We start from the raw sequence: 16,132 nt of genomic DNA, 5'->3' as shown, positions 1-16,132 counted from the left end.
TTGAAGCTAAGTGCCTGTAAATTCTTGCACCACTTCATGCACCATCATGACTGATTCACACACTGGTGTGCAAAGTTAAGAGTGTTTAGATTGTAAGCAGCATCCTACAAGTGAATTGATTTTCTTCTTCCTGACTTTATATTTATGATATATTTTTATAGGCCTACATCTGTTTATATTCTGTTTTATTTCTTGGTGCTCAATCGTATAATTTTAGTTACTGCTGCAAAGGTTGATGTGGATCTACATATTTTCACCTGACATTTATCTGATTAAATCAAAATATTTTCTTTAACTCCTTGTCTGTTATGATCTATTAAGTGTTAAAACATTAATTACCTTAAATAGCCACATCTTTCATTTCTTTTCCTCCATAAAACCCTTCCGGTCTCTCCGGTCTCTTCTTCTCTCTCTCTCTCTCTCCTAAGCTCCATTTAAACATGTAATCCTGTTGGATCAGTCACTTCATCGTAAGCTGCTTGTGTCACTCCGTCTCTCGTTCTCTCTCTCAGTCCAGTTCAGTTTGATTTCACTTCATTTCATTTTACCTCAACTAAACGAGCTTCAATATTGCCAAAATGAGAAGAACTGGAAGGATACATTTCCTGTTTTTGTTCAGTTCTCTGCCTTTTTCTCTCTTTTGACCTGTTACCCCTTAAGTTGAATATATTATAAAGTATAATAAATGCTTGCAGGTGTTCTGACAAAGGTTAAACAACATTGTACAATCATTTATTTTAGAGGAGCAACCAGAAGTTCAGTCTAGTGGTTAGTTAAAGCCTAACTTCTGTGTAAAAGTTTTATTTTGTGCACCGGATGTGTTCATATATCTCTGTAAGTCACTTTACTCACAAACGCAGACACACAACTTTGCCTTCATGTTTGCTGCCAGAAGATGGCAGAAAAGCTTTCAAGCTCATCAATAAATGTCCAGGTTTTCACCAGTGGAGATATTACAACATCAACAGAGGAGAAACTAATGATGTGGCAAATTATTTATAACAGTTCCTTTGCATATTGCTGTGTTCTTTCTGGATAATTTATCTTTGATTCCTTGTGAGGGAGAAATAAACTGGAAGACACATTTTGAGCAGGACAAGTGTTGTCTCTGAGAGCCACATCCACTTCAAAAAAGAGCAGGATGCAAAATGTATTTCTCAAGACAAAAAAATCATTTTGTGAGCCAAAGTTCCTTCATTATTATTCTATGCATCATGTTTGTAGTTCCTCTAACTAAACTATCAATTTGTAACTTGTGCTGAGTTCCTGGTGTTATTGACAACTGCATACCAGATATAATGGAAATCAATTTGGCCCATTGATTTCAATGCATTCATAGTTTGCTTAGTTGCTAAAAATGGTATCAGCATTAACTCCAGTATCAGGTTCACACACTGAGCCTGGATCACACAGCATGTTGATTATTGTTTGTGATCATAGCATCTTTTAATTTAAAATAAATGTTTGCTCTGATCAATGTTTGTTAAGACTGATCCATGTCATTTTGATATTACCACTAGGGGGCGCCAAAGTTGGAATTTAATAATTCTGCACATGAACTGGACATTTAAAGGACCAGTGTGTAGAATTTAGTGGCATCTAGTGCAGTGCCTGTTTAAAACAAACAGGCAGATTGCTCACAGAGAACAATATATATATGTATCAACAACCATCATAGCAAGATGTTAACGTATTTCTTCTCAAAGATGATTACTTATGTAATTAATGACATCTGAAAAAAAAACCAGATTATTATTATTTCAGGAAAGTTACAGTTAATTTGCATATTGTGTAAAATGAAAATATACACTTTTCTTAAATACAAATTGCACATTTGGCTATAAGTTTATCACTGATAATAATTCATATACTTTAGAGGCCTAATTTGTGAATCCTTCCTCAATACTAATTATCACAGGTTTCCAGATGTACAAGAATTGATCCAATATAGAACAGCATTAAAAAATAAGTTCATATTTGTTTATCCTTTTATCACTTTTGTTGAACAATGGCACAACCTGATCACAAATAAGCAAGAAGAGGCATCACTTGAGATTTTTCTTGAACTTCACATGCAGACCAGAGGTCAAAAGGGCATTTGATATCTTTTTTTCACGGAAGTTCATGTAGTTTGTCACAGATAAGAAGAGGTCAAAAGTCCAGAAAGACTGGTAGTATAAAGAACAACTTTATTGTGAGACCAGGTTGTTCTTTGTAGCTTCATACTCTTCAGACTTTGTCCCTTTCTGGATGCACCTTGGAAGCAGGTAAATGTGCCACTAATCCCTCCTCTGTTTCTCACAAATAACACGTTTAAAATACAGAGCGACCTTTTTTTTTTTTACTAGTTCAGACATATCAATACACAACCTTGTAAAAAAAAACAAAAAAACAGCAATGTTGTAGAATCACCATCATTTCATATTATTGTTTAGAAGAAAGACTTTTGTCATCATGGAATTTAACAGTAAAATTGAATTTAAGTGTGTTTCCTGCTAACAAAATCTTTCAATCAGCCGTTTTGTAGAATCGTCATCATCTGACTTAATTAAAAAACACCGGTCACTTTTGTGGTATTATAGATTTACTCGTAATATTCAATTTTTAAAGTATTTTACTAACACAACCTTGTAATAATACCTTCATGTTGTATGATCACTAGCAGATTTGAAGGTAAATTTAATTTCTTGTTGTGTTTTTACTAACAAAGCCTTATACTAAAAGGAAGAAGGGACACCCGCACCCTGTCCTCACCTGCTTAATAAAGATCCTTTAATATATAAGGTTTCAGTCAAACACCTTCTTCAGGTATATGCTGACAAATGGAATAAACATCTTTATATATAAAAGGCAGGATTCATAGTAACCAATTATCACAAACATTTCATTAGTGGCAACAGGCTCCACCTTGTGGCTCAGAGTGAATTCCTCCTACAGTTGGTCACAGAGCATCATTTGATCTCAGTCAGATATAGATCTGTATGATACATCTTCAAAATATTAAAAACATTAATGAAAAAATATTAAAATCACATTTGTCAACTCAATAGCAATCTGAGTCAGTCACTCATATTATCAATAAACACTAACAAACATATAGAGAAATATAGAAAAAAGTAAGTAAATTACATAAATTTATGACATAACAGCCATTATCTGCACTCAACAATATTCTTAAAAAATGTTTAAAATGCGTGTAAAATGATGTGAAATTTTTAGCGCACATTGTATTTAAATTTACATTTTCATTCCCACTGAACAGGAATATATTATGTCATGAAAATGTGCCTTCTTCTCTGATGTGAAACTGTCAGAAAAATCTGACATATACAGTAACTACCAGGAGCTTTGTGTCTGAGTTTCAGCTCAGTCTGTCAGTTCCAAACTGTTGTAGAAGCATCGACACAGTTAGTGATCTTATTAAGGACATGAAATGATGTAAAACATCTTTACAAGTTTACTTTTCTGCACCGGTGTATCAAACTCTTCATGTCAGTCAGTTTCACTTCTATTTGCCTTACACAGATTAAATTATGTGACACACGGACACCAGATGAAGAGACGCTCATCTTTCCAGCTGTTACACCCAGTGTGATTAAATGATGCCTGAATTATTCATATGAAATAGAGGAAAAATGATTTTGAATGCAGCTAATCATATTAACAGCCATCTCTTAATAGCCTGTGACCCTTTTAGCACAAGAAACAGGAAGTGTTTAAATGGGGCTTGAGTGGTGACATTTGAGGAAGGGAGTAGCCCAAAAACAGCGCTCTGGGTAATGAGGTCTTGCTGAGAGGAAACAGACTTTTTAGCCCGGGATCCAGGTCCAGCCCTCAGGATGTCTTTTACTACCTTTTTTCACTATTGTTTCCTGCTAGCCTGTACCTTGGGTCATCACAAGTTAATAACGAGCACCTTCAACTTGAGGCCGTTTGGTCTCAGGAGGCCAAAAACCCTGTTTTGTGTCTGGCAAAATGATGTAAATGCAAATATGAAGGTACTACAATTACACAAATAGTCATACGAGTATGAAATTTGGCAGGAGTATCCTGAAACAAAGGGGGAAAGTAGCAAAATAAGATTCTGGGGCTTGCTGCTGTTCTATTTAAAAATTTACAAACATGTATTAAAGACACACAGCAAGTTTCCATCATGTATGTTTTCTACAAACTACAAAAAAGAAGGAACACTGGTGAGTTTTGACTCTGAAACAATGCATGCTGGGTAATCTGCTAGTCCGCTGATCATGTTTCTTTAAAAACTAATTTAATGTATTTTATTTAATAAATTAAGTGAAACTCTAAGCAGTTCATTCAACTCATAATTTCAAGTCAAAAAACTCATAAATATGAGTTCTGAAATGATATTGAAAGAAAAACTAGAAATTTCAGATTGAATTAACTTATAATTAATTAATAATTTAAAATTATATATTTAAGTTAATGATAAATTATGAGCTGACTCCACTAAATTCTGTATGATGTTTGTGTGATGTGTAACTGTGAGCTTTTTATTCATATTTATTATTTACCAAACTGACGCAACTCAGGTAAAGAAATGTTGTGTTTTAGCCCATAATCATGTTTTGGAGGATGTGCATTTTCAGACTTTCAAACATAATATTAATGTTTTTATTCATTTTCAAATTGATTCAAATTTTTTGTGTTGTTTCATGTTTTTTGAGCATGTACGTTCGTTCTTGACCTGCAGAATCTTTTTTTATTAAATCTTTTAATGCATCTGAATAATTTCTAGTTAAATGTGATTGAAATTTAGATCTCACAATCTTATCATGTTGGAGAAATGGATTATTTTACTAAAACATTTTCTTTCTGTGAATTGCAAACTTGACTTTTTAGCCCAGATCATCTGCACCACTGTCACAGTTTTAACCCTTAACATCTGTCATGAGTCAGATCAGCCTGCAGACTGAAAACACACTCTGGATATTCTGCAGAAAACATTTTGTGTGTGGAACGTGAGGAGATGTTTCTCTTTTTTTTTTCTTTTAACCTATATGTTACATTGAGAAACACTGAAAGACTTACATCACTTTATAACCTTTACACTTGATCTGTTTTACCGAGCTTATGGTTACATAAAACACACCAACCATAAAACCCTGAAGCTACAAGCTTTGGTATTGATGGCACCACCATTAAGGATTAACTGTATCACGCTCACACTGATCTAAGGCTTCAAACAGCTCTAATGCATCCCTTTCTGAATGAAATGACTTGGACATTTATCAGAGAGTTGACATAAGTATTTGAGAGTAGCAAATGTAGGGTACACTGGGAAGAAGAAATGACCAGAACAAACATCTGTTGATCAGGTTTGGATCATTAAAACATCTCATGTTGAAGGAGAAAGTTTAATGCAATTAATGTAAATTGCTTTGCCAAATTGATCCATGTCACATAATATAAATTTGTAAGCAAATATATCATAAACTTACTTCATGCACTCAGAAAAAGAATGGATTTTGCTTTAAAATACCCTGCAGGCATTATTCATAACAGCTTTGTTGGATTTATGTAATTAGGATTAATAGGACTAAAATAAAAAGGCGTATTTACTGGATTTGGATGTTTTTTTTTTACTCTCCCTGTGAGTGACATCATTGACTGGGTGTACCAGCATCTCTCTCTCTCTCTCTCTCTCTCTCTCTCTCTCTCTCTCTCTCTCTCTCTCTCTCTCCCTCTCTCTCTCTCTCTCTGTCTCACTGGTCACATGTTTACTTGCGCGTATGTTGCGCATCAGAGGTGCCAAAGTGGTTTATGCCGTCTGTCAGCAGCAGCTTGCAACAGATGCGACTGAGGATATTGGAGGAATGGCCTCCGAACGGGATGGATCCAACTCAACCAGAAATCTGACCCACCAGTTTGTGCAGCCGGCGTGGCGCGTCGCGCTGTGGTCGGTGGCGTACAGCACCGTGCTCGTTGTGGCTGTTTTCGGGAACTTGATCGTGATTTGGATCATTCTGGCGCACAAGCGGATGAGAACTGTGACCAACTATTTCCTGCTCAACTTGGCTTTCTCTGATGTTTCGATGGCTGCTTTCAACACGCTCATCAACTTCATCTACGCGGCACACGGAGAGTGGTACTTTGGAGAAGTGTACTGCAAGTTTCACAACTTCTTCCCGGTGACTGCGGTGTTCGCCAGCATCTACTCTATGACTGCTATAGCTACTGACAGGTAGAGGCTGAGTGGGGAAAATGGGATCACACAGTTCGGATAGAATTTAGAGATACTTGTTTATTTGTTGCAATTATTTTCTTTTCCCCTACAATTCCCACCATGGATTCACACTATGAATTCAAATGCAATTAACTTTTCATAAAAAAAAGGTTAATTAACACAGACATTTAATTGGGTCAGTTTACTTTTACTTATTTAAGTTAAGTTAATCATTTATAATCATTTCAAAGCTTGTTGCAATGCTCTGAATGAAAATTTAAGGATTTGTGACCTTTTGTGCAGCCTATCAACTGTACATACACAGTGCATGTAAAAACAAATTTTGTATTCTTCTTCTTTGCTTTAGATGTCAGTGTGTTTACCTTAAATTCTGTCAAGTATTCAGTTTTAAAACTGTGACAAATTTTAAAGACATCCTTTAAAAATTTTGCCAGTCATTAATTTGACTTTAATCTTTAATGAAAAGTGTAGATCATAGTTTGCTCGAGCACTTACTGATACTGACCAAACTGTCACTGCAGAAGTACAGCATCATCACCAATAGGTCTTTTCACTGCTGTGTTTTTTAAAGGTGGTGTGACGGGTTGTCGAATCGCTTCTTTGAACAGCTTTAAATTTGTCTTTAAACAGATATTCATCAGAGCATTATGACTCAAGAAACCAACTGTGAGGATAATGGCAGGATTGCATTAAACCCAGCGTACTGAAATGTATGCACAAATGTAATGTGTGCATTAACCAGCTTAACTCACAGTTCAAGGCGATGTTGTGACCTCTGACCTGTAGGTACATGGCCATCATCCATCCACTGAAGCCTCGTCTGTCGGCGAAGGCCACTGTGGGAGTTATTGTGTGTATCTGGAGTCTGGCCGTGGCTCTGGCCTTCCCTCTCTGCTATTTCTCCACCACCCAAGCTCAGCCCAGCCGGACTCTCTGCTATGTGGCCTGGCCCCGCATGGCCGATGACTCCTTTAAGTGAGTGCACACACGACACACACAGCTACACACAAACAACAGACACTCACAGATCTCCTTATTATCATCATTCTCCTGGGAAATGTTGGCTATAATCTTGTTTTTTGTATTTGCTTCGCTACATACATGCAGGTATCACATCATAGTAACAGTTCTGGTCTACGTGCTGCCTTTAGTGGTGTTGGGCATCACTTATACAATCGTAGGGGTGACACTGTGGGGAGGGGAGGTCCCAGGAGACTCATCTGATAAGTATCATGGACAGCTCCGGGCTAAAAGGAAGGTAAAAATGATTTTTTAATGCATTCACACTCAATAGTTACACTTTCCACATTTATTTTGTTTGTGTCTTCGGAAGAAAACCATATTACAGCTCATGATAGTTTTCCTGAAAGTCAAATTAATTGTATAGCCCAATATAACAAATCACAAATTTGCCTCAGGGGCCTTTAAAATCTCTACAGCAATACAACATCCCCTTTAACAGGGACAAAAATGAAGAAAAAAAACTCAGGAAGAGCAACAGAGGAAGTATTCCTCTTCCAGGACGGATGGACATGCAACAGATGTTGTGTGGACAGAATAGATCAGATAACAAAAGAAATACAGACTGGAAAAACAGGATGGCAAAATTATAGATGGATAACATGATGACATGCATGAAAAATCTGATCAGGAAGATGTCAAACAACTTCCAGAAGCAGCCAAACAGACAGGACCTCCATCACCATAAATGCAACAGAAAGAGCAACAGACTTGCAGATAAAATATTACTGCTGTACTTACCTTGCAGCCTACCATGACAGTTTTTTAAAGGCATGGAAAGGCAGCTTTTGTTAATTACACCCTGAAACTACAGAATAGTCTGCCTGAGGTTTAATCTGTCGACACTTTTAAACAAACACGTCATCTTAACATTGCTTTCTACTAAAGTTTTTTTTTTTTATCTGGTCCTATCTTCTTTCTTTAAATTAGACTTTTTGATATTTTATTGTCCATGTTTTACTGTTTTATTGTAAATGCTATGATTCTTCGCCTTTAAGTACTTTATGATGCATTTTATTATTATATATTTACACATCTTATGCTACAGTATAGAAATAAAGTTGATTATTATTACTACTACTTCTGTAAAGCCAATTTCTGCTGATACACAGCTGCAATTACCATATAAGGAGATCACAGACTGAATTCAGGTTCAAGGCTCTCTACTGGAAAGCATTCACACTGAGAGCCTGTAGTATGTTTTATGTACCTTATCGTCTGTGTGTCTCTGTGTGTTCGTTTCACCTGGCTGCAAGAAAAATTTCCCCTCTCAGACAATAAAGTTAAAAGTTGAAGTTTAAAGTTTAAGTTTAGAAAAAGTTAAGAAGGAAAAAGCAGAAATATTACAGAAAAGACTAACTTCAGCAAGCCGGTTCCCCTTCTGCACAAAATAAAGACAAGAATAAAACAAAAACCATAACCCAGAAAACAACCATCAGCTCTGTTACTGTTATATCTTACCCTGCATTCCTAACAACATCAATTTAACAAAGTACAAAGTACACTGATGTTGTGATGTACTCATACAGTTTAGCCTAATGCAAACATGGCCAATGGTTCACTTGCAACTGCAGCCTAGAAGAAGAGGAGGAAAACATCAATTTCAGAGTGCAGAGACACTTGTTTGACATCATCAGCTTAACAGCACACTGTGTGGTTTCCAGCAGCTACTCAGAGGGTTGGGTTAAACAGGGATTAAGGTCATTGCAGATGTCATGACGAGCATCTATCAGGACAGCTGCGGGATTAACAGCAAAGAATACAATTTATCGATAAACATCACAAATACTGCAGGTTGACATGTCGGATTATTCAGAGAGAAGACACAGAGGTTAGGCTGCAGAAGTATTCAGATAAAGGATGAAATTTTAAAAAAAGGAATCATGAAAATTATTGCCTAATATGTGGATCAGCAACTTTTTTGTCATTGACCAAACTGCACTGATCAGTTTCATCTTAATTAAGCTCATATTTATCCTGTTAACTGAGTATAATGAAGTAAACAGCAATATAAACTGCAAAACAGTAACTTGAAAATAGATTTATATTTTTGGTACCACAAACACACCTATTCAGCACACGGAGACAGAGACAGGTGGAGGCTCGCTCTTTACAATCTTTTAAAGAGCTTCATTGAAAAAAATTCATCAAAGGCTCAGATGGTTGGCAAAAATGGAGCCGTGGAAGATAAAAGAGATTTATAAATGTCAGGAAACAAAGCTACAATACAATGTCTGGTCTGATTCAAAGGCCCGCGCTGACAAGATGCCATCTGGGGTGGAGATAAGAGGAAGTCGCTCTCATCTCTCTCGCGTCTCTCAGATGAACTTCTGCTGATGGTATAATAGCCGCCTCCTTTTAACCCCCCCCCACCCCACTCCCCCCCACAGCTCTGCATTGTGCTGTTATGCGCTGATGAGTTCTGTGGCGCTCCCATCCGTCCTACCTGGAACATGTTGGGTCTGTTGCGTCATCACTGACCTTTCCCTCGCTTCATACAGCTGCCATTTTGGGCTCGATGAATGGAAAAGACTGAAGGGAAACAGACAACGCACTTTCTCCTACAGAGACAATGTGCATATAAAAGAGCTGCCATGGCTTCAAACATCCAAAATCACATTGATTTTCACATTTATCACATGACTTTGCAGTTCCCATCAGCTCTGTGGAGCTTTTTAGCAAATTTCAGCTCATTGTTTTCGGCCCCTCAATTTTACTGTTTTGGTTCAGTCTCACTGCTTTTGTCAGTTTTGTTTCCTGCAGCGACAGGCCGTGCTGTTTTTGGCAAAAAAGCTCTGAGTTGGCAACTATAGCTGGTGAAAATAGTTGAGCATTTAGGAGCTAAAGGGCCAAATATTTGTGTTAAGAGCTGGTGGAGACCAAAAATGGTGATAAAAGGAGAGTGAATATTAGACTAACATTCTTCAAGTGACCTGAAACACAACAATATCAACTTTATAGGATGATTACCCTGCAAGTCACAAAAACAACTTTGCGATATACAAGAAGTCTTTTTTTCCCCCGTGCCATACAGGCATTGAACACAGAATGACTGCATCAGGGAACACTTGTTATTTTATAAAACTTGCTTTCTGGTATTATTTATATAACCTATCCATGCTACCTGCCCATTTGCACCACTGTATGTTGTATATTTTGCATGTTTTTAATGGTGAGTTGTGCTATGCGTAGTGGATTTACTTTTGCTGTACTTTGAGAGAAGCCAAAGACAAATTTCCACTGAGGTGGACAATCAAGTCAATTACCCTACCAGTACTGCCACCCACTTATTCTACAGTAAAATATGGACAACAAATATCAGACACCACAATGGTGTTAAGTGTTAAGGAGCATGTGGACCCAAATGCAGAGACCGAAATGCAAGGTTGAAGAAAACCTTCTTAATTCTGAAGGCTGCTCAGGAAAAAAACAGATGCTGGCTTGGCTGAGCAGAACTGACTACAAAAACATGACTAAACAGGCTGAACATAGAAGAGCAAACTCAATGGAACAGAACAAAACAGAGGATCCAACCAAGACTGAGCAGAAAACCAGAACTTAAAAACTAATTGAACTAACATGGAGATCAGGTGCAAGAAGGGAGATGGGTGGAGAAGCTCAGAAGAGGGGAGTGAGGTGATGAAACAGGAGAATAGACAGGGAGCCGATTGGCTGGGGGAAATACAGGGAGCAGGGTAGGACTGACGAAACTATATGCAGGGCAGGTGTGGAGAGAAAAACAGACTGGGGAGGAGTGCAGGACCACAGGAGGGAAACACAGAGCAAACCAAAATCCAGAAAACACAATACCACTTAATCACAACCCAGCATAAATCAAACTGTTTCAGAATTACACAAACTTAAGTACACAACACTACAAGCTAACTAATAATGCAAGACAGTCCTTCAGAGATACAACTCAATGCAGCCTTCTCCAACACAGTCCAGTCTTAACATAACATATTATAACATAACTTCTCCACCAGCTGGGGGCTTCTGCAAATGTTTCCTGAGTGCATCTGGACAGTTATAGAGTAGATGTGAGCCTATTACAAGCAAAAACATGTGGCTGCAGATCAGGACAAGCAGCTGCTGCAGCCTGTTGCACCATCTGTGTGTAAGTTCAAACTTAGTTACAACACAAATTATTACTAAGTTGTGATTTATGCTTTACTAAACTAAAAGCTTAAGTTAAAATGATAGTTTACAACATAGCTCTGAGTAACAGCTAAATATTTACAAACATATCCCTAGGGTAGGTATAAATTATAAAATGTCACTGAACTCACTGATGGTAAAACAGCAGTTTCCCGCCACGGCATCATTTTTTAATTGATTGCTGCCATTTTATTAAGCTTTTTTTAGTTCTATAGACCTAATTTATTGATATGATATTTCAATAGCTTACTACAATGTGCTACAACACCAAGTGGCAACCCACTGCAGAAATTTATGTTTTTATGGATACAGAGTTAGCCATTATCACTGATATTGGTCACTGAGCAGCACAATCCCTTATGTTGTAGCAAGGAGCAGTTATCCATATAGATAGCTACAGGCTTACCATTCAGTCTCATATTCTTCAATCTGTGATGTTATCCAGCAGCTATTGTAGCATCATTATCTAGCATTAGCTTTATTGCTACTTAGCTAGCTAGCTGCTATAAATGAAATGTCTAACGCTTTTAATGTTAACATAAGACAACATACCTTTATATTGGGCTTTATTTTTATTTTTATTATGAAATAAAATGTGAATATCTGCCTCTTGACATCTCCTCATGGGCTCAGGCTGTGATGTGCATCAAACAGTATCCCACCTTTCACTTTCAGTGCTCACAGTATGGGTGCAGGGCTGAAAAATTGTGAGGAACAGGAGTGCAAAGTTTTCTTTCTTTCTTTTTTTTCTTTATTTGTTCATTTTTTACCTCAGTAAAGAAAATGAGGGCAGAATTTTTTTTTTTTTTCTATTTAGGGTGACCAGTGCCCACCAGACAATTGGCAACCTAGGCAACCACCTATATGGCCAGTGCCTTTAGCCAGCCTTGCATTCAGCATCACAGTAACGTTGTTCTTGTCTGCTGGATAAGTGTTATATTTCTCCTGCATATTACATAGTTGTGCCTTAATTTTTTGATAATGAAAAATTTGGTCAGTTTCTTAGTCATATACACACAGACAGTGGTGCCCTCTAACCTACAAACAGTATGAATATGATTGCGGTTCATTTCATGCAACGATTCGTTGATTAATTAGCTATTAAACTATTTTAGTAATTTTTTATGCAAAATTGCCAAATATTTGCTGGTTGCAGCTTCTTAAATGTGATGATTTGAAACTTTTCTGTAATAGTAAACTGAATTTCTTCAGATGTTGAACTGTTGATCAGACAAAACGAGGAATTGAAGATGTCACCATAGACTCTAAAACATTATAACAGCCATTTTCATTATTTTCCGGCCTTTTTATAGACAAAATGATTTATCGATTAATTGAGAAAATAATCAGCAGATAGCATTAAAGCATTTATGAGCTTTTAATGCAGTTTTATGTGCATTGAGTAGGAACAGAGACAATCATTAAAAAAAGGTTACCACAGATTGTTTCTGAAAGCAGGAGACCTGTTGTTATCCAGAATCTATAAAAGTAGGGGTTCTCCAAAAAAGGGAGAGAGGGATATATGCTGTTCAAGCTTTTGGTTTTACATCATCAGGAGCAGGTAGAGATGTCAGAAAACAACTGCTAATACAAGGAGATGCAGCTGATAACCCAGTTGCACCAGTTAGACTGATGATGTCACAGGCTAAACTGTTTGTCAACACATACCTACACCAAATACAATAAACATCATGTCAACAACTTCAGTTCCTTAAAAGCTTTTAGACCACTGCAGGGTTGCAACCCACAATTATTTTCATTATCGATCAATCTGTTGATTATTTTCTCAATTCATCGATTAATCGTTTGATCTATAAAATGTAAGAAAAATGAAAAATGTTGATCACAGTCCATAAACAAAATAGATTTTGTTTATTATCATAGAAGACTAAATAAACCAGAAAATATTCACATTTGAGAAGCTGGAATCAGAGAATTTTGACATTTTTTCTTTAAAAAAATCACTCAAAATGAATAATCAATTATCAAAATAGTTGGCGAATAATTTTCAATCTATCAATTAATTGACTAATCGTTCCAGCTCTAGACGACCGTTAAGAGAAGTTTGTATCTGCAACTGTGAAAATGCTTCTTCAAGAAGAGGGATGTACCAGTGTTTAGTTCATCAATTATTTCAGTGTTTCAACTTTTTTTTTGTATAGTTTTCATCTGGAAATGCAATATTCAGAATGTTTCTGGATTCCTTATTTTGGTATTTTAACGTCTGCTGACATGAATTAAGATTGATCATTGACTTGACCTTTTAAATGATATTATGTTCAGTTTTGAATATGGTGACCCCCACCGGATACAGTGGAGAAGCTCAGGTGTTACTAATAACATTGACAATGTTATTCAAGTGTCCCAGTAAGTCATGACAGTGTGACAATGAGCCAACATGCACAATACCAGGACCCTGAAACTGAAGCAGCTAAATGGCTAAATCATTAATTTTAGCTGTGCATTTCCTACTGTGACATGTTAAAATGTCTCCCTATTTGTGTTTTTGTCCTGCTGATGATTCTTTTTTGCATTTTTCTTTTTTCTCCTGCAGGTGGTGAAGATGATGATCATCGTAGTGGTGACCTTCGCCCTCTGCTGGCTGCCCTATCACGTCTACTTCATTGTGACGGGCCTCAACAAGCATCTGAGCAAGTGGAAATACATCCAGCAGGTTTACCTGTCGGTGCTGTGGCTGGCCATGAGCTCCACCATGTACAACCCCATCATCTACTGTTGCCTCAACAGCAGGTGGGTAAAAGTAACACCACCTCACAAACACACATGTAAATAACATGTATGTACACAACAGCATAATGACATGTCGGGGGCTGATTTTGGGTGCAGGTTCCGGGCTGGATTCAAGCAAGTTTTCCGCTGGTGTCCGTTTGTCCGGGTGTCGAGTTATGATGAGCTGGAGCTCCAAAACACAAGACTCCATCCGGGTCACCAGAGCACGCTGGTGTCGACCCTCTCTCGGGTCGACACCAGCGTCAGCGAAGACGTCAGCTCTCGTGATAACAGGTCAAGGTTCAAATCTGAACCCATTAATGAAGACAGTTAATTGTCTCCATTAGGTACAGTTTTTTTGACACATATTTTTGAGTTGGAAAATGCATTTGAAAAGAGTTTCTGTTCACTCATAGTGCTCTTGACACCAACAATCTGCACAGTTTACTTGAGCTCATTGTCTCTTCTTTGTCTCTGCAGTTGTGTGAGGTTTCACTTTATCAAAATTATTAAAATTCAATTTAATATTAAAGGTTTTGACATATATTTGAAAACTTGTGTATCATGCTGTTATAATTACAGCAAACAAAACAAAATATCTGACCCCGGGAGAAAATTTACTGTGATAAAAATACCATACTCGTGGTTTACTTACTTAGCTATTCCCGCCACTTTCAGCCATATTCCATGGCATTCTTCGGCAGGTGGTAAAGATTTCGTCACCTGACGACAAGTGGTAGATAATTTTTGATATTAATGGTTTTTAATCATATGAAAGTATGATTAGAGAAAGAGTTCATTTGTTTTTAGTCATAAAATCCTGCTGTTCATTTGTTTTTTAACAAATTCTTACACATTTTGGTTATTATCCAAAAGTGCTCAAGAGAGGATTTACTTGTGTAAGTAGGTTAAATGAATTGAGGCAAGTTTCCTTGAAAAATCTGAAAAAAAAGAAAAAAGATTGATGTCTAGTTTGAGATGGTGAATACATATGTGGGTTTTAATTGTTGGAATTACATGAACATTTTCAGTGTTTCATTAACATCTTAAGTATTTAAAAAGATCAATTTTTTTTAAGAAGACATTTTAATTATAACCTGCTGTCCCTGCTCACATTGAACTTTCTGGAGTTTAATTTATTTCGACTATATCATCATTTGTTATTGTTACTTCTGTTGTAAAACATAGTTTATGCAGTGGGACAGGATATTTTCAAAAAAGGTTATAACTACATTATATTCATATATTCATATTTATATTATATTTATCATATAACATCTTTGTTAAAACAACAAATACACACACACACACACACACACACATATATATATATATATATATGTTGTTTTAACAAAGATGTTATATGATAAATATAATATAAATATAAATATATGAATATAATATAGGCATAACCTTTTTTTTTAAAATACCCTGGTCCACTTGTTATATTATACTTTTTTCAGATACCACAAGAAAGATATTTTCTGAGCATGGTGAATGATATACTTTAAGCTGCTTCTAACATTTTGTAATCACATTTGTTTAATGTTATACTCAGCACGCTATTATATAATATAGTGGGATACACAGTATGATTTGAAGAAATGCTTTACTTGTGATAGACATACAGTATATTTAATCCTATCAGACTATTACTCAGTGGATTTTATCGACTATAACTGCAGTATTACCGCAGCATGAATGCAGCTCTCTAATACAGCTCTTTAATGCCCTAAATGTTTTTATAGTGACACTGATGTTATTAAACAAACCTGTTTAGATGTCACCTGCATTTTATGATCAAATGTAAATTCACAAGTGCTTGTAATTTTTGTTAGTTGCAGAAAGCATGTGCCATTTTAATTTTTTTGTTGTGGGATATATATATATATATATATATATATATATATATGTTTGTATATAGTAATGTACAGTATGTGTTTATAGTATTGTGTATATAGTATGTTTTGGTGCATACTCATCTACTCTTACACCAATAGACACAACATGTTGCCTTTG

At 36.4% G+C, this 16,132-nt stretch overlaps 1 protein-coding gene across 2 annotated transcripts; it reads left to right on the top strand.

Moving 5' to 3' along the window:
* Positions 1-5,702: 5,702 nt before the first annotated feature.
* tacr3l (tachykinin receptor 3-like) lies at positions 5,703-15,397 on the top strand. Of its 2 annotated transcripts, none has more exons than XM_044339546.1 (5): positions 5,703-6,202; positions 6,992-7,172; positions 7,290-7,463; positions 13,938-14,134; positions 14,231-15,397. In XM_044339546.1, the coding sequence occupies exons 1-5, from the start codon at positions 5,751-5,753 to the stop codon at positions 14,445-14,447; spliced, it is 1,221 nt and encodes a 406-aa protein (XP_044195481.1). In that variant the 5' UTR covers positions 5,703-5,750; the 3' UTR covers positions 14,448-15,397. The 2 variants fall into 2 exon arrangements, with proteins under 2 accessions (XP_044195481.1, XP_044195473.1); XM_044339538.1 differs by having other exon boundaries at positions 6,992-7,180; positions 7,313-7,463.
* Positions 15,398-16,132: the final 735 nt, after the last annotated feature.

Source organism: Thunnus albacares, chromosome 3 (assembly GCF_914725855.1).
Source record: "Thunnus albacares chromosome 3, fThuAlb1.1, whole genome shotgun sequence".
In the NCBI taxonomy this organism is placed as follows: domain Eukaryota; kingdom Metazoa; phylum Chordata; class Actinopteri; order Scombriformes; family Scombridae; genus Thunnus; species Thunnus albacares.
The sequence above is the reverse complement of the archived record's forward strand: the minus strand, read 5'-3'. Positions and strand labels throughout refer to the sequence as shown.